The sequence below is a fragment of the Cervus canadensis genome, chromosome 26 (genome assembly GCF_019320065.1).
Source record: "Cervus canadensis isolate Bull #8, Minnesota chromosome 26, ASM1932006v1, whole genome shotgun sequence".
NCBI lineage: Eukaryota > Metazoa > Chordata > Mammalia > Artiodactyla > Cervidae > Cervus > Cervus canadensis.
Window position 1 is genome coordinate 4,224,263 of NC_057411.1, and position 25,062 is coordinate 4,249,324.

The following is a 25,062-nucleotide window of genomic DNA, read 5'->3' on the forward strand; positions in this document are numbered from 1 at the left end:
AGCTTCCCTTGCGGTTAGATTAGGGCCATGAGACTGAAAAATGTTCAATGGTTCCATTAAGTAAAAATGATACGCACATTTCTATACCTTATCCCTGAAATGTCCCACCCCCATCTTTCATACTGTCTTCCCAGTCCACAAGCCTTAAGGTTAAAGATTCTGAGATGATGAAGCTCCTAATAAAAAAAGAGCCCAGAGCTCTCATCATCACCTGGAGGAGACTTGCTCAGAAAAATTATACAACATGCATCATTGGCGAGTAAGGAACTCTCCTATGTGAAACCACTGAGATTTTGCAGTTGTTTGTTATAGCAGCTGGCATTACCTTAATAAATCCTGATGACACAAGTGATTGTATCAGTAGACGTGTGGTTGTTGAACAATCCCTGCATACAGTGAGTGCTGCTGCTGCTGCTAAGTCGCTTCAGTCGTGTCCAACTCTGTGCGACCCCAGAGACGACAGCCCACCAGGCTCCTCTGTCCCTGGGATTCTCCAGGCAAGAACACTGGAGTGGGTTGCCATTTCCTTCTCCACATACGTTGAATAAACTCTAATAATTCACTATATATGATTATTTTAATATAATTTTCTATTTGCTAATATTGCATGTAAGATTTTTGCATCTATGTTTCAAAAGTGAGATTGATCTAAAGTAGTATTTATCAAGTTGAGGCATGTGGACATCCTACACAAGAATTACTTGGGAACGGCAGGTTTCACAGATGGGCATATTCCTGAAATTCAACCCAAAGTTACTGCATATTACCTCTCAGTGCTGGTCTCAGGAATGGATATTTTTAACTTTATGTAATGGACAATTATTAACACTTAAAATAGTAAAGAGTCCCAGTTGTATACATCTTCAATCAAAAATTTCTATGGCCAATAGTCTTTCATCTCTACCCCACTAACTCCCGATTTCAAGGGCTGTTTTAAAGAAAATATAAGACATCATGTCATTTCATCTGTAAATAATTCATTATATATCTCTATATCTCTAAAAGATGAGAATACTTTGCAAATTTTAACTCACATGGTATAATCATATCTAAAAAATGGTACTTCCTTAATATATTCAGATTATTGTGCAAATAATCCTATTCTCTCCATTTAAAAATGTACTTAATTGTGATAAAACATACATAAAATTTACATGTTAACCATTTTTCAGTCTATAGTTCAGTGGCATTAAATTCTGGTTCCATTTTTTATGTTTATTTATTTAAATGGGGAGCCAAATTAGATACATAGAGTGGTTATTATCTCTTAAATTTCATTTAATACACAGATTTTCTATTTTTTCTCCTAGAAATTTCTTTGAAGTATACCTGAATACTCGTCCAAACTTTCAAATGGTTTGACTTTAGCTTATTATCATGAAATCAATTCATACAAAAAATCTACATTTTTAACAATAAATCTAGGTGACTATTTTGACTAACAAAGTTAAGAACCATTAGTCTATTATTTTCTGTCTGTACTAGTCTTGTCTGATTGTGATAGCAAGATTATATTATCAATAAATATAACAATGGCATATACAGTAAATTAGTAAGCTTTCCACCCTTATAAAGACAGAGGGATTATCTGGGGATTATTTGTGTTCAAAAGGAGAGGAAAATCAGTTCTATAATAAATAAAAGGAAACAGGCTATCTTCTTAATTATGCTTTTCTCTCACTTATTGTGTCAATTTTAGAAATTTTTTTCATTAATAAATAATATTTTTAAATGATGTATATGATTATGATCAAATACTCACCTGTCTGGCTTTTTAAGTTCAGTATAATGTTTTTTTAATTTCACCAGAGTTATTGTGTGTATCAATAGCTTGCTTATTTTCTTACAGAGAAGTATTCTCTTTCATGAATACACTACAATTTGTTTATTCATTCACCTTATATTCATTCATCATATTGATGAACTTCTGGGTTGTTTCCAGTTTCTGGCTATTATGCATATTCATGTACAAGTTAATTCTCTCAAGTAAATAACCAGGAATGTATCTGATAGGTTACATGTTAAATACATATATAAATTTAGAAGAAATTGCCAACGTGATCACGTGAAAATTGAAGTTCTTTCACAATCTTTAGTTTTAAATTTTAATATAATTCATACACAATAAAATTCAACTATCTAAAGTGTATAACTGAGTGATTTTTAAAACAGACACAAAGTTGAACATCCATCAGCAGGATCTAATTCCAGAATGTTTTTACTGTACCAAAAGAAACCCCGTATCCATTTGCAGTTGCTCCCTATCCCCCAATCCCAGGCCCTGGGAATTAACGATCTGCTTTCTGTGTCTATAAATTTTTCCATTTTGAATATTTCAAATAAACATAGTCATATAAACTGTGACCTTTTGTCACTGGCTTCTTTCAGCATAACATTTACAGATTCAGCCTTGTTGTAGTATGTATCAGTTCATCATTTGTTTACGTGGCTGAGTAATATTCCATTGTATAACTATACCACATTTTGTTTATCCACTCACCAGGTGATAGACAGGAAGTTTCTTTGTATTTTTTGGCTACTGTGAATACCAATGTGCTAAACATTCATGTACAAGTCTTGTGCTTTCAATTCTCCTGGGTATATATACGTAGGAGTGGAATTGCTGGATCATGGTAATTCTGTTTAACATTTGAAGAAATTCCAGACTGTGTACCATTTTACACTCCTACCAGCAATGTATGGTGGTTCTCTCTTCTCTATCATAAAACCCCATAGTGGAGTGAAATAGAACCTCATTGTGGTTTTGCGTCTTTCTCTAATGATATTAAGCATCTTTTCATGTGCTTATTTTCCATTTGTATACCTTTTTTGAAGAAATGTCTATTAGTCCTTTGCATGTTTTTTAATTGAATTGGGGTTGTTTTTTTTTGGTGAATTTTAGAAGTTCTCTATACATTCTGGTTAGTGATCCCTTGTCATAAATATATAATTTGCAAGTATTTTCTACCTTTCTGTAGGTTGTCTTTTTACTTTGTTGATAATGTCCTTTGATGCACAAATATTTTTAATTTTTGATGAAATCCAATTTATTTTTTCTTCTTGTTGCCTGTGTTTTCTGTGTCATATCCAAGAAATAACTTCCAAATCCAATGTCATGGATAGACATTTTCCTCTGTGTTTGATTTGATTGTTTGAAAAGTTTTTATACTTTCAGCTCTTAAATTTGTCTTTGATCCATTTTGAGGTAAACTTTGTATATGACATGAGGCAGGAGTCCAACTTCACTTTTCTGCATGTGGATATCCAGTTTTCCTAGTACCACTGATCGTAAAGATTGCTCTTTCCCCATCAAATGTTCTTGACACTCTTGTTAAAAATCATTTGACTATATGTGAGGGTTTCTATATAGTCTCTCTATTCTATTCTTCTGGTCCGTGCTCTACCCTTATGTCACGGCAACTCTGTTTTGATTATTGCTGCTTTTTATAGCAAGTTTTGAAATCAGTAAGTGTGGGCCCTCCAGCTCTGTCCTTTCTTAAGACCGCTTAGTTGCCAGGATCTGCATGTGTTTGCTTTTATTCATTCTGTCAATTTCTGCTTTTAATTGGAGATTGATGAATTAATTTAAAATCCTTTTACAAAGTATAAAATGTAAGAGCCTGACACGCAGCTTTTGATCACCAAGGCGTCCATTTTAAGACAGCCATCCTGAAAACCATACTTGCAGATGTATGACACAGCTACTAGCAACACAACTGGACAAAGAATTAGGCTGTCCCCGAACATGAAAGCCTTTCTTTCAGAGGGCCCTGGGTCACTGACCACTTGAATGACCTCTCCTCCTCTCCATTCCTGTGCCCTAATTCCAGCTCTTATGCTCTAGACTAGCCAACAGAGTGAACCCACGAAACCCAGATCCCCATCAATGGACCCTAATACAGACACAGACCCAGGTCCTGCTACCACACCCCCACCAGCTCTGGCTGCGTGGCCCTCGGCCATGCTATGTATTCTTCAGGATTTGTGAGGAATCTTGTTCCTCAAAGTTCTCTCAAGGTTTCTTGCTGAAGTGCATCCTACAGTCTTATTCCAAACCACAAGAACCAGTCCAGCCACAACTATAAGTAATTCAGGCCCAGGTGAGAGCCTCAGGCATTCCTAGCTAATAGCATCATTATCAATAGGCTGGGACTGACACAAGAAAGCAATTACTGAATAGGAAGGACTTACTTCTGCCATTTAGCTATTTTCTGTATTTCTATTTCTCACATGCTTTTTGTTCCTCAGTTCTTCTTTTTGTACATTTTATTGCTTCTTTTTGTATTTTTGTATTGTAGATGATTTCGTGGTATACCATTTTAATTTCCTGTTTTTGCATTTCTGTATTTTTTCTTAGTGATTATCTTAAGGATTAAGATTAATTAAGTTAATTAAGATTGTGACTAATACCAACTAATACAATTAAGATTGTGACTAATACCAACTTAGCTTCAATAGCATACACTCTGCTCCTATAAAACTTCATCCCTCCTTCCTTATATTGCTATTGTTTCAGGCTACATTGTTATGTAGTCTAGATATTTCTCCAAGAAAATCAGATATACCAAGGGAACTTTTCATGCAAAGATGGGCACAATAAAGGACAGAAACGGTATGGAACTAACAGAAGCAGAGATATTAAGAAGAGATGGCAAGAATACACAGAAGAACTATATAAAAAAGATCTTCATGACCCACATAACCACAATGGTGTGAACATTCACCTAGAGCCAGACATCCTGGAACGTGAAGTCAAGTGGGCCTCAGGAAGCATCACTACCAACAAAGCTAGTGAAGGTGATGGCATTCCATCAAATCCTCAAAGATGATGCTGTGAAAGTGCTGCACTCAATATGCCAGCAAATTTGGAAAACTCAGCAGTGGCCACAGGACTGGAAAAGGTCAGTTTTCATTCCAGTCCCAAAGAAAGGCAATGCCAGAGAATGTTCAAACTACCACACAGTTGCATTCATCTCACATGTTAGCAAAGTAATGTTCAAATTCTCCAAGCGAGACTTCAACGGTATGTGAACCAAGAACTTCCAGATGTCCAAGTTGGATATAGAAAAGGCAGAGAAATCAGAGATCAAATTGCCAACATCTGCTGGATCACAGAAAAAGCAAGAGTTCCAGAAAAACATCTATTTCAGCTTTACTGACTACACCAAAGCCTTTGACTGTGTGGATTACAACAAACTGTGGAAAATTCTTAAAGAAATGGGAATACCAGACTACCTTACCTGCCTCCAGAGAAATCTGTATGCAGTCAAGAAGCAACAGTTAAACTGGACATGGAACAACAGACTGGTTCCAAATTGGGAAAGGAGTATATAAAGGCTGTATATTGTCACCCTGCTTATTTAACTTATAGGCAGAGTGCATCATGCAAAATGCCGGGCTAGAAGAAGCACAAGCCAGAATCAAGATTGCCAGGAGAAATATCAATAACCTCAGATATGCAGATGACAGACCCTTAAGGCAAAAAGAGAAGAGTAACTGAAGAGCCTGTTGATGAAGGTGAAAGAGGAGAGTGAAAAAGTTGGCTTAAAGCTCAACATTCAGAAAACTAAGATCATGGCAGCCATTCCCATCACTTCATGGCAAATATATGGGGAAACAATGGAAACAGTGACAGACTTTATTTTCTTGGGCTCCAAAATCACTGCAGATGGTGATTGCAGCCATGAAATTAAAAGACGCTTACTCCTTGGAAGAAAAGCAATGACCAACCTAGACAGCATATTAAAAAGCAGAGACATTACTCTGCTGACAAAGGTCTGTCTAGTAAAGGCTTTGGTTTTTCCAGTAGTCATGTACAGATATGAGAGTTGGACCATAAAGAAGGCCGAGCACTGAAGAATTAATGCTTTTGAACTGTGGTGTTGGAGAAGATTGTTCAGAGTCCATTGGACTGCAGGGAGATCAAACTAATCAATTCTAAAGGAAATCAGTCCTGAGTATTCATTGGAGGGACTAATGCTGAAGCTGAAACTCCAATACTTTGGCCACCTGATGCTAAAAACTGACTCACTGGAAAAGACCCTGATGCTGGGAAAGACTGAAGGCAGGAGGAGAAGGGAACGACAGAGGATGAGTTGGTTGGATGGCATCACCAACTTGATGGACATGACTTTTTTTTTTTTTTTTAATGGACATGACTTTGAACAAGCCCCAGGAGTTGGTGATGGACAGTGAGGCCTGGTGTGCTATAGTCTATGGGGTTGCAAAGAGTTGGACAAAATTGAGTGACTGAACTGAAATGTTGTTATATATTGTATGTCCATTAGCATTGATTTATAATTATTGTTTTATAAACCATATAGAAAAAATGGAGTTAAAAGCCAAAAGTATAGTAATATTGGCTCTTATATTTACCTATATACTTAATCTATGTTTGTTTATTCTTCATATGGTTTTAAGTTACTGTCTAGTGCCCTTTAAATTCATCCCTAATTTTTAGGGCACTTGTACGAGTAACAAACCCACTTAGATTTCATCTAGAGATGTTCTTAATTTCTCCTTCATCCCTGTAGCACAGTTTAGCCAAATACAGACTTCTTGGTTGATGAGTTTTTTTTTTCTTGCATCCTCTAAGATTTCTGATGAGAAACTGGCTGATTGATAGTCTTTCTAAGAGATGTGTCTTTGTGTGGGCCTTTGAGTTTATCCTAATTGGAGTCCTCTGAGCACCATAAATCTGTAGATTTATGTCTTTTGTCAAATTTGAGACGTTTCCAGCTAGTATTTCTACAGATATGCTTTCTGCTCCATGTATGATAAATGTACTGCTTGGATTCCCATACTATACATGCTAGTTTACCTAACTGTACCACAAACAAAGCCCATTAGGCTCATTTGCTTTTCTTTATTCTTTTTTCTTCCTGTTCCTCAAACTCAAACTTCCACTTGTCCCATCATCAAATTTTCTCTGTCTTATGCTTGTTCAAATATGCTTTTGAAGCACTTTAGTGTATATTTCAATATTGTACATTTTAGTTTCAAAATGTCTTTTTGGTTTCTTTTTATAATTTCTCTTTATTGCTATTCTCATTTTGTTCATATGATGTTTTCCTGTTTTCACCCATGTCTTTCTTTAGCTCTTTGAACATCTTTAACTAAGGTGTCTTAAAAATCTTTGTCTAGTAAGTCTGACACTTTGGCATCTTCAGATACATTTTGCATTGATTTATTTTGTTCTTTTGAAAGGACCATACTTTCCTGTTTCTTTTTATGCCTTGTGATTTTATTTTGAAAACTCAATGTTTCATTTAATTGATAACCCTAGGAATCAGATTCTTCTAACTCTTGCATTTTGTTTGTTTTTACAGTGGGTGTGTCTGTGACAGGATTTAGCCTGAGGTGAAAGCATACATCTCAGGTCCTTCCTGAGACTTCCACTTTCCCAAGGCTTTCTAAATCCCCCCATATATATGGTTGCTTTTGAATGTTAAAAAAAAAAAAAAACCCTCAAAACCAAAAAAACAGATGTGGCTCCTTAAAACACCATGGAAACTATCTGAGCCAGGAGGGTTGACACAATGGCTGCTAATCTCTGTGTCTGTACCTCTGCTTTCAGAAGCAGCAATCTGCAGTCAGAACACAGAAGCTTGATATTTGAGCACAAAGTCCTTAATGCCTACCTTGGCTCCAGCAAGCTGTGCCAGAAACACAGGTTGCTGCTGAAACAGCTGTCTCCCGTGGGGCTGTGGAAATGAGGGATGGATAGCTGTTACTACACTGAGGACTGAAATTGTAATTTACCAGCCAAGCTCTATGCTGGAAATTTCAAATATTCAAAATAGACTCCAGAGTTCCAAAGTCTTCACTTCAGTTTCTGCCAGTACAATCGTTGCCTGGACAGAGAGAGGGATTTCTGGAGCTTTTTACTCTGCCATCTTTCCTGGCATCAAACTGACCAGTTGTTTTTGAAAAGTCTCTCAAATTTGGGTTTCTCTGATATATTCTTATGATTAGATTGATGCAATGCATTATTGAGAATACCACTGATTGTGTGTCTGTGGTAGAGCTGATGTGTCCTCCTTAGCACATCATATTATTGTATATTATTGGTGATAGTCCTGCTCACGTTGCTAAGATGGGGTCTGCCAATATTCTACACTGTAAACTTAACTATTTCCTCCTTTGTAACTATTAAATATGTGGGGCAATACTTTGAGATTATGCAAAAATCCTGCTCCTATTTAAACCTTCACCCACTCATTTTAGCAACTATCAGTAGATTACTGTGATGTTCTGATGGTGACTTTTCCATTTTCCTCATTTCATCTACACTTATTCACTGGAATTCTTCAGTGGGGAAGAAGTGCTACTTTGTTGAATTTGTTCATGTATTCACTTACTTATCTGTATTACTATACACTTAAGGATAATTATTTTATTACTTATTTTATAATTCAATATTATAATAATTTAGTTTTTCAACTTGTTTCAACTCTGGCCATTATAAAATCTTTTAGTTTGTCTCTTGTGCCTTAAAATTTTCAGCACTTCCTTAACTTTCTGATAATGCCCCAGACTCATGCTGTTCTTTCTCAACTCACACTGTTGACTAAAGCAGTTCTCTAAGAAACACTGATTCCTTTTATTGAAGAATAGTATTATGAATCAAGAGCTGAATTCTAGGTGTGTTCATTGCTACCAGAGTATTGATGCTTCCAACCCAATGCTCTGATTTTTTGTGTGTATTAAAACAACTTTGGATTCCTGGGATCAATCCCATTTGATCAGAATGCATTATTCTTCTTTTAAATTATTGGACTTAATTTGCTAATATTTTGATAAAATTTTTCATACCTACATTCATAAGAGATGTTTTTCTACAGCATTCTGTTTTTGCAATTTCTCTGTCTGGTTTTGGTATCAGGATAAGTTAGGAAATCTATGTACTTGTTCTAACTTCTGAAAGAATTTATGACTAGCAATTAATTATTCATTAAATGATAGAAACCCTTAACAGACATCATACTATAAGGAAAATCATGGTCCTCTTTTTATTAGCCTTCTAGTGACATTTTCCACTTTACTCATATGTAACTTGACGAAGTTCTGTTGAGTATTATTGAACAGTTTTTTATTTAAGCAAAGGTAAAAAAAGATCAGGGGAAAAATCCATCTTATATAAAGTGAGTTATTTTTTAATTATAACTTAAAAATTAGTTTTGTTCTTTTTAAAATATAGTCTCTACACAAAAATAGGAATTTTTCCTTAGTTTCATCAATACTTCATTCAAAAGCTCATAAATTATCCAAACAAATCACTGTACCTATACATTTCAATAGCTCTCATATCTTCATCATCAAATTCATCTTCCGCTTCCTTCAATTCTGCAAGAGTCATCTTTTCATATGGTTTAACTGAAACACAATTAGAAGTTGTAGATAAATGAGTTATTTAAAAACCAATTTTACTTTATAATTACATTGTCTAGAAAAACAATAGCTAAATGGAGATCAAGAATATCTTTAATGTTGACATTAAAGTTTCTTCATTATATAAAGCTATACTGTGGTTGACTGTTTCATGTTTGTTTGAAATATTGTTACTCCCTCAGAGTTCACAGAACTATCAAGTTACATTTAAAACTAGATGTGAAAATCAACTAGACTTCATAAATGTAGAGTTCCCCAAGTACCTGGAAATACTGGCAAGTAATACATGTATACAGAATGATGGAAATAGAAGGTAATCACAAGGCAGAGAGATGTAATAGAAAAAAAGCTCATTAGGTTAAATACTAGGGCATTTCAGCCCTAATATTAGGATGTAACTTTCAATACATGAATTAGGAATTTCAGGTGTCAGCATCCTAATTTCAAAAGTATGAGTGGGATTTCTATTAAATTATTTCTAACATCCTATCTCCCTCTAAATTCACAAAATACATGATCACTATCATAACTGTATTATTCCCTTTATCCAGACCACCAAATGCACAACTATACCCATTGCTTCTTTCTGTAAACGTAAAACCATTTCTTCAATTTCATCTTTTGGCTCTTCTTTTGGAGGAAGAATGCCAAAATCTCTTAAAATTTCATTCCATTCTGTATCTTCATTTGGATCCTATATAAAAAAAATTTTAAAACCTATTAGCACAGTTGTACATTTCAATATTTGTAAAACTGATATGCAGCATTTCCAACCATATAATTATTCATAAACTCTACATACAAACTAGATAATTAGTTTTAAAGACTATAACAAAATGGACTACTTTCCCCCCATTTCCCAGTACTAATGCAACTACATACATTGATAAAAAAGAATACGTCCTGTACCCTCAATGTTATACTGACATGTTTAATAAAAAATAAATCTAAAATATATATATATATACACTATTAATGAAAAAACTTATAAGTCACAGAAAATAATTTGAAGACTATAGTAGGCAAAACCAACTCACATCATGGCTCAGTCACCATCTTCAGTGATTTTGGAGCCCCCAAAAATAAAGTCTGCCACTGTTTGCATTTTTTTCCCCATCTATTTGCCATGAAGTGATGGGACCGGATGTCATGATCTTAATTGTTGAATGTTGAGTTTTAAGCAAACTTATTCACTCTCCTCTTTCACCTTCATCAAGAGGCTCTTTAGTTCCATTTTACTTTCTGCCATTAGAGTGGTATCATCTGCATATCTGAGGCTGTTGATACCTCTCCCAGCAAGCTTGATGCCAGCTTATGATTCATCCAGCCCAGCATTTCTCATAATGTACTTTGCATATAAGTTAAATAAGCAGGGTGACAATATACAGCCTTGACATACTCCTTTCCCAACTTGAAACCAGTCAGGTGTTCCATGTCTAGTTCTAACTGCTACTTCTTGACAAATACAGGTTTCTCAGGAGATAGGTATGGTTTGCTACTACAATCCTTTATGAGATTTTCCACAGTTTGTTGTGATCCATATATACAAAGGCTTTAGCATAGTCAATGAAGCAGAAGCAGATGTTTTTCTGAAATTCCTTTGCCTTCTTCAAGATCCAATTAATGCTGGCAATTTGATCACTGGTTCCTCTGTCTTTTCTAAATCCATTTTGTACATCTGGAAGCTCCTGGTTCATGTACTACTAAAACCTAGTTCAAAGGATTTTGAGCATAATCTTTACTAGTATGTAAACCAGTGCAATTTTACAATAGTTGGAACACCCTTTAGCACCGCCCTTCTTTGGGATTGGAATGAAAACCGATCTTTTCTAATCCTGTGGCCATTGCTGAATTTTCCAAATTTGCTGACATATTGAGTCCAGCACTTTGACAGCATCATCTTTTAGGAGTTTAAATAGCTCAGCTGGAATTCTATCACCTCCACTAGCTTTGTTTGTAGTAATGCTTCCTAAGGCCCACTTGACTTCACGTTCCAGGATGTCCAGCTCTAGGTGAGTGATCATACCATCGTGGTTATCTGTGTCATTGAGACCTTTCTTGTATAGTTCTTCTGTATATTCCTGCCACCTCTTTTTAGTCTCTTCTGTTTCTGTTAGGTCCTTATCTTTTCTGTCCTTTATCATGCCCATCCTTGCAAGAAATATTACCTTGATATCTCCAATTTTCTTGAAGAGATCTCTAGCCTTTCCCTTTCTTCAACAGTATTTAAACCAAGAATTTCCAGATGTCCAGGCTGGATTTATAAAAGGCAAAGGAACCAGAGATTAAATTGCCAACATCTACTGGATCATAGGAAAAGCAAGAGAATTCAAGAAAAACATCTACTTCTGCTTTATTGATTAGGCTACAGCTTTTGACTGCGTGGATCACAATAAAATGGAAAATTCTTCAAGAGATGGGAATACCAGACCACCTTATATGCCTCCTGAGAAACCTGTATGCAGGTCAACAGGAACACAATGGGACATGGAAAAACAGAATGGTTCTGAAATGGGAAAGGAGTATGTCAAGGCAAGGCTGTATATTGTCACCCTGCTTATTTAACTTCCATGCAAAGTACATCATGCAAAATGTTGGGCTGGATGAAGCAAGGGCTGGAATCAAGATTGCTGGGAGAAATATCAATAACCTCAGATATGCAGATGACACCACCCTTATGGCAGAAAGCAAAGAAGAACTAAAGAGCCTCTTGATGAAAGTGAAAGAGGAGAGTGAAAAAGTTGGCTTAAAGCTCAACATTCAGAAAACTAAGATCATGGCATCCAATCCCATCACTTCATGGCAAACAGATGGGGAAACAGTGGAAACAGCGGCTGACTTTATTTTTTTGGGCTCCAAAATCACTGCAGATGGTGATTGCAGCCATGAAATTAAAAGACACTCCTTGGAAGAAAAGTTATGACAAACCTAGGCAGCATATTGAAAAGCATTTCTTTGCTTTTCAAAGTAATGAAAAGACATTGCTTTGCCAACAGAGATCTGTCTAGTCAAGGCTATGGTTTTTCCAGTAGTCGTGTATGGATGTGAGAGTTGGACTATAAAGAAAGCTGAGTGCCGAAGAATTGATGCTTTTGAACTGTGGTGTTGGAGAAGACTCTTGAGAGTCCCTTGGACTGCAAGGAGATCCAACCAGTCCATCCTAAAGGAAATCAGTCCTGAATATTCATTGGAAGGACCGATGTTGAAGCTGAAACTCCAGTACTTTGGCTATCTGATGCAAAGAGCTGTATCTTTTGAAAAGACCCTGATGCTGGAAAAGATTGAAAGTGGGAGGAGAAGAGGATGACAGAGGATGAGATGGTTGGATGGCATCACCAACTCAATGGGCATGAGTTTGAGTAAACTCTGGGAGTTGGTGATGGACAGGAAGGCCTGGCATGCTGCATGCAGTTCATGGGGTCACAAAGAGTCAGACACGACTAAGCGACTGAACTGAACTGAATTGTATGGACATGAGAGCTGAACCATAAAGAACACTGAGTGCCAAAAATTGATGCTTTCAAACTGTGGCGCTGGAGAAGACTCTTGAGAGTCTCTTGAACTGCAAGATCAAATCAGTCAATCCTAAAGGAAATCAACTCTGAATATTCATTGGAAGGGTTGATACTGAAGCTGAAGCTCCAATACTTTGGCCGCCTGATGCGAAGAGTTGACTCTGAAAAATACCCTAATGCTGGGAAAGATTGAGGGCAGGAGAAGAAGGGGAAAGCAGAGGATAAGATGCTTGGATGGCATCATCCACTCAATGGACATGAGCTCTGAGCAAGCTCTGGGAGATAGTGATGGACAGGGAAATGTAACTTGCTGCAATCCATGGGGTCGCAAAGAGTCAGATAGGAGTGAGCAACTGAACAACAGCAATCATCATCTTGATGTCTACTTTGTTACTAACATAGTTTATATAGCTTAAGACTAAGTACTGTTTAAATAACATGTCTTTTTCAATTCTTTTATTTCAATCTGTTTCTTCACATTTAAAGTGTCTCTCAGCAGTATGCCGTTATATATTGCTTTTTCAACTATTTTGATAATCTCTACTTTTTAATTGAAATGTTTACTTCATTTAATATAATAAATGTTAATGTTAGATGTAGGGCCACTGTTTTCCTGTTTTCAATTAGTATTGTTTGCTTTCTGTTCCTCTGTTCCTTTCCTGCCTTCTTTAGGCTAATTAAATATTTTTTAGAATTTAATTTTTTGCAACTGGCTTTTTAGGTATACATCTTTTCATTAATGTTTTAATAACTGTTCTAGAAATTGTAATCCTAACTTTAACTTATTACAGTTAATATTGGACTATTTTATATAAAATATGGGAATCTTGCTTAGTATAGTTCCATTTTCCACTATCCTATCCTTTGCTTTATTGCTGTTATATATATTAACATCTACAACATATTTGAATCACTTTAATACAATGTTAAAATTTCTGCCTTAAACAATTAAAATTAAGAAAAAATATATTTAGTTTTTAATATTTATCTACATATTTACCATCTAGGATACTTTTCACTCCCTTTTAGATACAGTTTTTCACCTGATGTAATTTCCTTTCAGTCCAAAGAAACTTCCTTTAGTATTTATTACAATGCAGGTCTGCTGGAAATGAATACTCTCAGTTTTCATATTTCTGAAAATGTTTATTTTTTCCCAGTATTTTGATAGATAGTTTAGCTGGATATAGAATTTAGCTTGAAAGTTTTCCTTCCAGCATTTAAAGCATTTGAAAGGCCTTCTGGCCTCTGATATTTCTGATAAGTCAGCTAATAATGATATTATTGTTCTCCTATACATCCATAATACCCACATCTTAATATTATGTCTTTTCTCTGGATGTTTTCAAGATTTTATCTTTCGATTTCAGAGGGTGTCTATGTGCGCTTGGTGCAGTTTTACTTTTATTTATCTTGTCTGGAGTTCCCTGAATTCTTAGGTTTTTAATTTACGCCTTCCCTCAAATTTTGGACAGTTTTATCCATCATTTCCTTAATTTTTTTCCTACCCCTCCACCCTATCTTCTTCTCCTTCTACAATTCCTTACAGTATATTACATGTATATCCATGTTAACTATGTATTCTAGTTAGATGTATGTTAATCCATTTAACAATATCCCTTCAGTTCACTGAATCTCTATTCACTTTTAGTAATTTTCTTTTTGTTCTTAAAACTGGACATTTATATTGATAAATCCAAGTTCCCTGAGTCTTCTGCCACCTCCAATTTGCCATTAAGCCCATTCAGTTATTTTTTATTTTAAGTCATTGATCTTTTCAGTTCAAGAATTTCCATTTGATTGTTTTATTACTGTTTCTATTTCTCTGTTAAGATTCTCCATCTGTTAATTAAATTTCCTTTACATCCTTGAATATATTTATAATAGCTGCTTTAAATTCTTTGTTCGCTAATATTAACCTCTGGATAGTCGAAGGATCTGCTTCCATTGGTTGCTTTAATTTTGATTATGGCTTTTCATTTTCTTCTTTTCTTCTTGTCTAATTTTTATTGTATACTAGATATTGAGGATGATACATCATAGAAATTCATGATTTCTTATGTTCCTCTGAAGTATGTTGATTTTCATACTTGCAGGCAGTTAACTTGGCTGGACTGAAACATCAACCTCTTTCAACTGAAGCCGGCAGCACCCAAAACCTCAGATCAGCTCAGTCCTTTCATCTTATAACGCCTGTTGCCTGCCAGGCAACTTGTGGTCTCTTACCTATATAGGGAGTTTACCTGACAATTACGGGATTTGTGTGAATCATACACATGGAATTTAAAGATTATCCCTTCTGTGCTACTTTTCTTTCTGAGACTTCCACATAATCCTCCCACCACTCTACCAACCCAGAACTTTGCTCTCCAAAACCCCTATTAAGATGGTTGTTTTCTGCCATCCATGCCATATGACTATAAAATGCCCTCATCTGTATCTAATCTTTTTAATCTATTGTGGTTTTAAAGTATGTTCACAAATTCTTTCATACGCCTTTTTTTGAGAAGTGGAACGCAATCCCACTTCCATTGAGTATAGGCTGAACCCATGGTCTTATTTCGAATAAACTGAAAATATGATGGAAGCAATACTATTTGAATTCTGAGACTAAGTCACAAAAGGCACTGCTGCTGCAGTTTCCTCTTAGCCTCTCTTATCACTTACTCTGGGCGAAACCAGCTGCCATGTTTTTTCCACAAAAGCAGCCTGTGTTAGTCTGCGTGGGAAGCTGTAACATATCACAGACCAGGTGACTTAAATAGAAATTTATTTTCTCACAGTTCTGGAGGCTGGAAGTCTAAAATCAAGGTGCCAGCAGGGTTGGTACTGGTGAGAACTCTCCTGGCTTGCAGGACGCTGCCTTCTTCTTATGTACTCACAACCTTCCTGCTGTGTGTGTGGAGAGAGAGAGAACGTGCTCTAGTGTCTCTTCCCCGTCTTAAAAGGACACTGATCCTATCAGCCATGTTTTGTAGTTTTCAGTTTATTCCTATTGTATTATTTTTGATGTCATTACACATGGAATTATTTTCTTAACTTACTTTGATATTACAGGGTTCACTGTAGTGTATAAAAATGTCATCAGATTTGAATGTCACTTTTTATAGTTTCCTACTCTCTGAAGATAATTTCGTCTTCTGTTTTTTAAACATAATGAGCACAGTTGTTTTATAACCTGTTTCTGATCACTCAGATAACTGAAGTCTTTGCAACTCTGCTTTTGTTGGTTTATGTTCATAGTACCCTGTCCCTCTGTGGGCATGGTTACTTTTGGTTGACTTCTGCTTGATGTCCTGAGAACTTACAGGCAGGAATTCTAAGATAAAGATGTCTTTATCCACAGGATTTGCTGTTTCTTCCAGGCATGTACAAGCAATACAATATATTACTAATTTATAATAAATTCACAGTTTGAAGTTCTTTGGATCACCCAGACAATATGCTTTAGGCTGCAATCTATGTGAGAGCTGTCTTGAGCCACAACTTCTTGGGGATAGGTTTTATTGCTTTTCTTTTTATCCCCTGCTCCACCAAACATCAAGACAATGTTCCTTGAATTTCCCTAGACATGAGTTTATCTCTGGTTCATATTCCTATTACCTGCCCATGCTTTCACAGGCCAAACTCCTGGGTTCCTTCTCACCCTGTGATTATACCCAGAACCAAACTGCAGATTGTTAAGATGCCCTTAGGGGTAAAAGCGGCTTTAAAGCTCTAGAAATCCATTCACCTGCTTTTCTACTTTCCCTTCGATTTTGGTCTCATCGTTTTCTATCATGTTACCTCTGATGCTTTTAAGGATCAGAGGTAGTTTTACTTATGTTCAGCAGAGGAGTTGGTCCAAATAACCAAGCTCATTATTATCAGAAAATCCAGCAGTCATCTTTAAAAAAAAAAAAACCCTCCCTACACTTCACACACCCTACCACCCTATCTCTCTTTTTCCCTCCCTGCTCAAACTTCTTAAGATAGTTGTCTATATATTCTATAATCACTTCCATCTCCTATTCACTCTGCATCCTAGTCCAAATTTGGCTTCTACCACCAATACTCCTTTCAAAACCAGTCTAAGGTCACCGAGGAGCTCCATGCTGTCATTTTCAGTGGATATTCATTATATTTGATCTCTTAGGCAGAATTTGGGAAAGGTTGTCACTCTTTTCTTGTTAAAACACTTTCTTGACATTCATGACATCACAATGTTGTTTTTTAGTTGCTAAGTCGTAGCCAACTCCTTTGCCACCCCATGGACTAGCCTGCCAGGCTCCCTCTGTTTACGGGGTTTTCCACACAAAAATACTGGAACAGGTTTCCCTTTTCTTCTCCAGGTTATGTTCCCAACCCAAGGATCACACCTGCATTTCCTACGTTGGCAGGCGGTCTCTTTACCACTGGGCTACCTTGGGAAGCTACCTCCATACTTAATGGTTTCATTCATAGCTCTGACTGTTCTCCTTAACTGACCTGGGAATGAGTTGCAAAGGGATTTAATAGTAAATGCTCTATATGCCGATCTTCCCTTGCCTTTAAGAAATCATCTATGAAATCATAATAAACAAAATAGAAATAGGCACCACAATCCACATTATTAAAGTATTACGGTATTTATCATGACATAGTTATATCTGACTCTTATTTCCCCACAGTAACCTCTTTTTAGAGTCACACATAAGCACTGAATAACTGGCTGTTGAATAAATCAATGAATAAATAAACAAAGATTAATGTGCTGCTGTCTTTACTCAATTATATTTCAGCCTGTTTCTTGAAGAGTAGATGCAAATCAGGACAAATCTGCAATGCTTTTCCATAGTGAATAAAATGTACCTTTCAGGAATCTGTTATTAATCCAAAAAGAGCATCTATTAAAATTATGTTAATTTGTGTGCAAAATATCCTAATAAATTACACAGCATACACAATTACCAAAATTAAATATGTAAAACCAGAAAAATCCTAAAGGTTTTAATTGGGAGGAGCTGGTGCAAATAAGCTATTTGCTAAGTTGGAAAATGGTAATTTTACTCTGATTTTAAAAAAGGAAATAAAAGCACAGGCTTCTTGTTAATAAGGTAGGTTTAGCTAGAGGAGCAGCCTTTTTATGAATTGTTGTTCAGTCGCTAAGTCGTTTGGGACTCTTTTGCAACCCCAAGGACTATAGCCCTCCAGTCTCCCCTGTCCATGAGATTCCCCAGGCAGGAACACCGGAGTGGGTTGCCATTTCCTTCTCCAGTGGGTCTTCCGGACCCAGGAATCCAACCGCGTCTCCTGTGTTTGCAGGCGGGTTCTTCACCGACGATTAATGGAAGTCTAACAGAGTTTTTGTGACCATGTAGGAGAAACTCCAGGGACACCTGGGCTTTCTCAAGACAGATGCGACTATTAGGGTCTCCTCTCTTGACCTTTTTAAAATGTCGTGGGGCAGGATACTTAAATTGAATTACAGTTGGGTTAAAAATGATGGTCTGTTTCTCAAGTCATAAATAGTGCGGCAGTAAGATTTCCAGAATTTAGGTGTGAAAGGTTTCCTTCAGCGACAAACCTTACGTCTTTCTCAAATTTTGAAAAAACGGCGTTCTCCTAGAACTTATTTGCATTTCTCTTCAACCCTGACAGAGACGGACGCAAAATTTAGCTCTTACTGAGAACAAATGTTAGAACCTAACTCCTGTAGGAACACCGCTGGGGAAGCCTTTAGGGTGCCCCACGGTCACCGGAGTCCGCTATTCCCACCTGCATGGTGTTCGGCCTCGCCTCTCACACTCCGGCGTCGTCCAACTTCCGGCCGGGACTTCGGGCCGGGCCGGTCCCTTCAGAGCGGTAAGGGAGCCACCGCGGTCCCAGCAGTTCCCACCGCCCGCAGGAAGGGGGCGGGGAGAACAAGAGCCTAGGACGCGCCGTGCCGGGCGCAGCTCTGTTGCCGGGCAACGCGGAGGCGTGGCCTAGGCGGCGGCTTTGGGGCCTGACGCCCCTGTTCTTGGGCATTTGCCCCGAGGTGCCTTTCTGTTCGCAGTACTGGTGCGAGCATGCCTCCCACCCTTCTCTCCGCCACCACCAGAGCCTCCGGCATCCTTCGATCCCTGAGTCCTGTCTTCACTGGGAAGTAACAAAATCTTGGGGAGAAAAACCCTTCAGAGTACTTCACCCGGGACCCATAGCTTATATTTGGAGGGACTTCAGCGCCTGAGGGCTTGAGCCCCAGCCCTCAAAGCGCATGTAATTTTGTTGTATGTGTGAATTTTGGGGGTGTACTTCAGGACGAGAGCTTTCATCAGATTCTCAAATGATTCTCCCCCCATCTTAAAAACCCATTGCTTTTAGGTAGGAAGCTCAGTCCTTAGATAGGAAACCTAGATAGTTTGATTCCTTGCTGTTTCAATTAAGGAAAGGAACTGGGAGCTCCCAGGAACATGAGAAAAACGGCTGATATTGCCAAACACGGTTATACCCATAATTACAAAGATGTGAAAAGATTTGAAAAAGAAGAAAAAATGGTTTTAGTCAGTTTTAAACTCGAACTCAGCATTGGACCACTCCATCTGTCAGTTCTGTTCAGTTCCGTCGCTCAGTCGCATCCGACTCTTTGCGACCCCATGAATCGCAGCACGCCAGGCCTCCCTATCTATCACAAACTCCCGGAGTTTACTCAAACTCATGCCCATCGAGTTGGTGATGCCATCCAGCCATCTCATCCTCTGTCGTCCCCTTCTCCTCCTGCCCCCAATCCCTCCCAGCATCAGGGTCTTTTCCAATGAGTCAACTCTTCGCATGAGGTGGCCAAAGGATTGGAGTTTCAGCTTCAGCATCAGTCCTTCCAATGAACACCCATCTGTAGTGCCCAGTTAATACAAATTCTGGACTCCTAATGGCCCGTGTTTTGTTATATTTTCTTCTTTTTCTTATATCCTGCCTCCTCCTCCCCTCTCCACCCTCTTCTTCCCATCTTCCTCCTCCTTTCTTTTTCTCCTCTTTCTTCTTCTTTTTACTATGAGAGCACCTCCAAACATTATGTGGCCTTAAGTTTCACTAGATTTCCAAGAGGCCCTGGGAGCTGCTTGAATTAGCCATCAACTCCTTTTCTTATTCTGATACTCCCAAATCCAGGCTAGTTGAATTACTGTGCGTAACACTAGCTCAGGTTGCCCTGTACATTTAGGGCTTTAGAGCTCATTCCTTAGCAAGTTAAGTCCTATGGAGCTGCTCAGGCCCTAGACAGGCACTGGTTCTCTGTCTGGGCAAGGGTGGTTTCTTTATCCCTTCAAGTTCCATCAGCCCAATAAAGAAGCCAAAGCTGAGATAGAGGGAGCACAAGCTTTGTTCAGTGGCCCAAGAATAGAGAGGAGGAAACTAAGTTCACAGATTAACTTCTTGCCCAGATAAGGAGAGGGATTTAATTTTAAAAAGTAACGACCAAGTGAGGAGGAGTGAGGCTAATGATGGGAACGCATATGCATTAGTCTTCTGGGGTATGGAGTGCCACTCCTTTTTATCCTTTTTGGTTCTTAATGTCAGGTCTTTGCCATCAGAAGTTGTGTCATTTAATATGATAATATGGTAAAAATCAATGTATAATGAGATGCAGAGTCTCTTGGAGGTCAGATCTGTGAACATCTTGGTCCCAGCTGGTTGCATCTGGTCTTTGTTTGTAGCTTCCTTTATTATCTCTGGAGCCTTTAGTTTAAAGATTTATATTAACTTTTGCTAAAGGTGGGGGTTGGCAGGTTTTGAGCAAAGACCTAGAGCAGCTCTGGCAACACTCTGGGTCTCAAGTTCCCATCTTGTCAAGTCAATTCATTTTTTAAAGAAGATATTTTTTGTTCTCTTCTGCTCCTTCTTTCTTATGTTTTTCACATGGACTGACAAGAAGTGAAATTCAGGGACTCCGTTAGTAAAAGTCATAATTTAAGTTATAATCAGTAGTAAGACAAAAGTTTATTAGATACTCTGAAGAATGTAAGACCTAATCCTATCCACACAGAGAGCCAGGCTTCTCTAATCAGTTAGCAACCTGCTGGTAGAGAAGGCAGTTATCCAAGAGGCCATATCAAAAGGGAAAACCCAGGGGAAATATCCACGTGACCACTAAACACTGATTTGATGTAAGAAGTTCACCCACTGTGTTCATGATTCTCTCCTAGTAAGAGTGTCTTCTTTCTGGTAATGGACAAGGCTGGTTGCCTTTCAGATGCTGCAGGGTGAAACAACTAGATAACTAATAAGGACCTACTGTATAGCACAGAGAACTCTACAAAATACTCTGTAATGACCTATATGGGAAAAGAATCTTTACAAAAGTGGGCATATGTTTATGTGTATGACTGGTTTACTTTGCTATACAGTAGAGACTAACACAACACTGTACATCAACTATATTCCAATAAATACAAATAAACAAACAAATAAATAAACAAATAACAAATAAATAAATAAATTAAGTTTAAACAAATAAACTTAATACTACTACTTGGTAGAAAAAGCTGGCTCTTGATATGTTTGCAGCAATTTTATGGTACATAAATCAGAACTTGCTTATTGGGCTATTGGATTAATCATGGCCAAATCCTCCAACTAGTAACAGTTTTAGTTGGCATGCACATTCTAAGATTGCTAGCTTTTTGACATTCTGGTATTTTGTAAGAGTTGGTATTTTGTTGCTGATGAAATCCAAACAGAAAAAATTAAAATAGCTCCTTAAAACTCAACTCTACTAAGTGTCTTACATAAAATAACTAAAGAGCATTGTAAAGAGTACCATCAACAGCTTCAAGAATCTAGGGAACATAATTATTTACAGCTTTATTATACACTATTTATCATTAAACACAAAGAAAAAATATTTTAAGATTCTTCTTTAATTTTCAATAAATTAAACATTTACAATCTCAGTCAACTTTTACTAAGAATGTTTACAGGGATTCTCAAACTTGTTAAACTTAGCAAGGATTGCTTTTCAGAAGAAAAGAAAAAAAAGTCAGTAGATTTTATATCCCATAGTGTTGATTCTGCAGAATATAGCTGGCATTCTGTTTAAAAAAAAAAAAAGAAAAGTTCAAGTACAAATGGGTATATGAATGTATACATATACAAGTCTATACATACTTACTTTAGTATAGACATCTCTATAAATGGGCTTCCCAGGTGGCTTAGATGGTAAAGTGTCTGCCTGCAATGCAGGAGACCCGGGTTCAATCCCTGGATTGGGAAGATCCCCGGGAGAAGGAAATGGCAACCCATTCCAGTACTCTTGCCTGGAAAATTCCATGGATGAAGGAGCCTGGCAGGCTACAGTCCATGGGGTTGCAAAGAGTCAGACCCGACTGAGCAACTTCACTTTCACTTTCACACTTAGTTTGGTGTTAAAATCATACACTTTTCCCACTTAGTATTAAATTTTTGTGTTCATATTTTATAATGTCTCAACATTTGTAATATAATAAAAGATATTTCTTTTTCATTAACTCTTTGTTCTAGTTCCTTGAAACAAGTAAAAATTAGGAATGTTTGCTCATATTCTTGATGTAACATAAGCCTTCCTTGAAACATGAGTTAATACCAAATATAGTTGATTCAAGTTCATAAGTATGTCCCATGAGCACATGAAATTTTTTCTTCACTTTTCCAATATTTGTATCTTTTATTTTTTTCTTGTCTAACTGAATTGGCTATTGCATTAAGAACTACATGAAATAAAAGGAGACAGAGCATCCTTGTTTTGTTTCTGATGTTAATAGAAATACTCCAAAATGTTTTACTATCAAGCCTTCTACTGACTTTGAGACCATTATATAAATATTGTTAATTTCTTTTCCAATTTCTTTCTATAAGATCTTCTTTGAAAACATCAGAAATGTATGTGGCACTTTGCCAAAAGTATCTATAGGCATACCTCAGAGACACTGCAGGTTAGGTTCCAGTGACTATCTCAGTAAAAAAAGTCACAAATTTTTTGGTCTCCTGGTGCATGTAAAAGTTATGTTTATACTATACAATAGTTAAGTGTGCAATAGCATCATGTCCAAAAAAACCAAAGCACATACCTCAATTTAAAAATACTTTATTGCTAAAAATTGCTAACCACTATCTGAGCCTTCACCGAGTCATAATCTCTTTCCTGGTAGAGGGTCTTGCCTCCATCTTGATAGCTGCTGAAGTCACTGAAGGCTGTGGTGGTTGTGGAATTTTCTTAAAATAAAATAACAATGAAGTTCGCCACATTGATTGACTCTTCCTTTCAGGAACAATTTCTCTGTAGCAAACAATGCTGTTTGACAGCATTTTACTCACAGTAGCACTTCTTTCAAAACTGAATTGTGTCTCAGCGAACAGAGAAACCCAACGAGAGGGAGAGTAACAGTGGACTCGCTGGCCGGTGGAGCAGTCAGAACACACACAGCATTTATCAGTTAACTTTGCCACCTTACATGGATGTGGACACGGCACCCCCAAAACAAGTAAAATACTAGTATCAAAGATCACTGTTCAGATCACTGTAAAAAATATAGTGATAATGAAAAAGGTTTGAAGTGTTATGAGAATTACCAAAATGAGACATAACACATGAATTGAGCAAATGCCATTGGAAAAAATGTCACTGATAAACATGCTCAACACAGAGTTGCCACAAACCTTCAAATTGTAAAAAATATATCTGTGAGGTGCAGTAAAGCAAAGTGCAATAAAATGGGGGTATACCTGTACTGAGTTGATTATAAAAATGTTCTTTTAAAGGTGAAAATATTTTCATACACTTCCTAATTTTTTTTGTTTTTTTTTAAATTTTTTATTTTATTTTATTTTTATTAGTTGGAGGCTAATTACTTCACAACATTTCAGTGGGTTTTGTCATACATTGATATGAATCAGCCATAGATTTACACGTATTCCCCATCCCGATCCCCCCTCCCACCTCCCTCTCCACCCGATTCCTCTGGGTCTTCCAGTGCACCAGGCCCGAGCACTTGTCTCATGCATCCCACCTGGGCTGGTGATCTGTTTCACCATAGATAATATACATGCTGTTCTTTTGAAACATCCCACCCTCACCTTCTCCCACAGAGTTCAAAAGTCTGTTCTGTATTTCTGTGTCTCTTTTTCTGTTTTGCATATAGGGTTATCGTTACCATCTTTCTAAATTCCATATATATGTGTTAGTATGCTGTAATGTTCTTTATCTTTCTGGCTTACTTCACTCTGTATAAGGGGCTCCAGTTTCATCCATCTCATTAGGACTGGTTCAAATGAATTCTTTTTAATGGCTGAGTAATATTCCATGGTGTATATGTACCACAGCTTCCTTATCCATTCATCTGCTGATGGGCATCTAGGTTGCTTCCATGTCCTGGCTATTATAAACAGTGCTGCGATGAACATTGGGGTGCACGTGTCTCTTTCAGATCTGGTTTCCTCAGTGTGTATGCCCAGAAGTGGGATTGCTGGGTCATATGGCAGTTCTATTTCCAGTTTTTTAAGAAATCTCCACACTGTTTTCCATAGTGGCTGTACTAGTTTGCATTCCCACCAACAGTGTAAGAGGGTTCCCTTTTCTCCACACCCTCTCCAGCATTTATTGCTTGTAGACTTTTGGATAGCAGCCATCCTGACTGGCGTGTAATGGTACCTCATTGTGGTTTTGATTTGCATTTCTCTGATAATGAGTGATGTTGAGCATCTTTTCATGTGTTTGTTAGCCATCTGTATGTCTTCTTTGGAGAAATGTCTGTTTAGTTCTTTGGCCCATTTTTTGATTGGGTCATTTATTTTTCTGGAATTGAGCTGCAGGAGTTGCTTGTATATTTTTGAGATTAATCCTTTGTCTGTTTCTTCATTTGCTATTATTTTCTCCCAATCTGAGGGCTGTCTTTTCACCTTACTTATAGTTTCCTTTGTAGTGCAAAAGCTTTTAAGTTTCATTAGGTCCCATTTGTTTAGTTTTGCTTTTATTTCCAATATTCTGGGAGGTGGGTCATAGAGGATCTTGCTGTGATTTATGTCAGAGAGTGTTTTGCCTATGTTCTCCTCTAGGAGTTTTATAGTTTCTGGTCTTACATTTAGATCTTTAATCCATTTTGAGTTTATTTTTGTGTATGGTGTTAGAAAGTGTTCTAGTTTCATTCTTTTACAAGTGGTTGACCAGTTTTCCCAGCACCACTTGTTA

General features: G+C 37.2%; 2 protein-coding genes across 3 annotated transcripts in view; both read right to left on the minus strand.

Annotated features, from left to right (window-relative positions):
• Nucleotides 1-18,765, minus strand: part of PDCL2 (phosducin like 2) — a 34,133-nt gene extending 15,368 nt beyond the window's left edge. For both annotated transcript variants that reach the window (XM_043448185.1, XM_043448184.1), the window contains exons 1-3: nucleotides 18,642-18,765; nucleotides 9,964-10,084; nucleotides 9,285-9,375 (exon numbers count right to left, since the gene is read on the minus strand). In XM_043448185.1, coding sequence (XP_043304120.1) covers nucleotides 9,285-9,375; nucleotides 9,964-10,084; nucleotides 18,642-18,647 — 218 coding nt within the window. In that variant the 5' untranslated portion in view covers nucleotides 18,648-18,765. The remainder of the gene's footprint in view (nucleotides 1-9,284; nucleotides 9,376-9,963; nucleotides 10,085-18,641) is intronic.
• A 2,977-nt stretch (nucleotides 18,766-21,742) lies between these two features.
• Nucleotides 21,743-25,062, minus strand: part of NMU (neuromedin U) — a 30,700-nt gene continuing 27,380 nt past the window's right edge. Inside the window, exon 10 of the mRNA XM_043448252.1 lies at nucleotides 21,743-21,931. The gene's annotated coding sequence lies outside the window, so the exon portion shown is untranslated. The remainder of the gene's footprint in view (nucleotides 21,932-25,062) is intronic.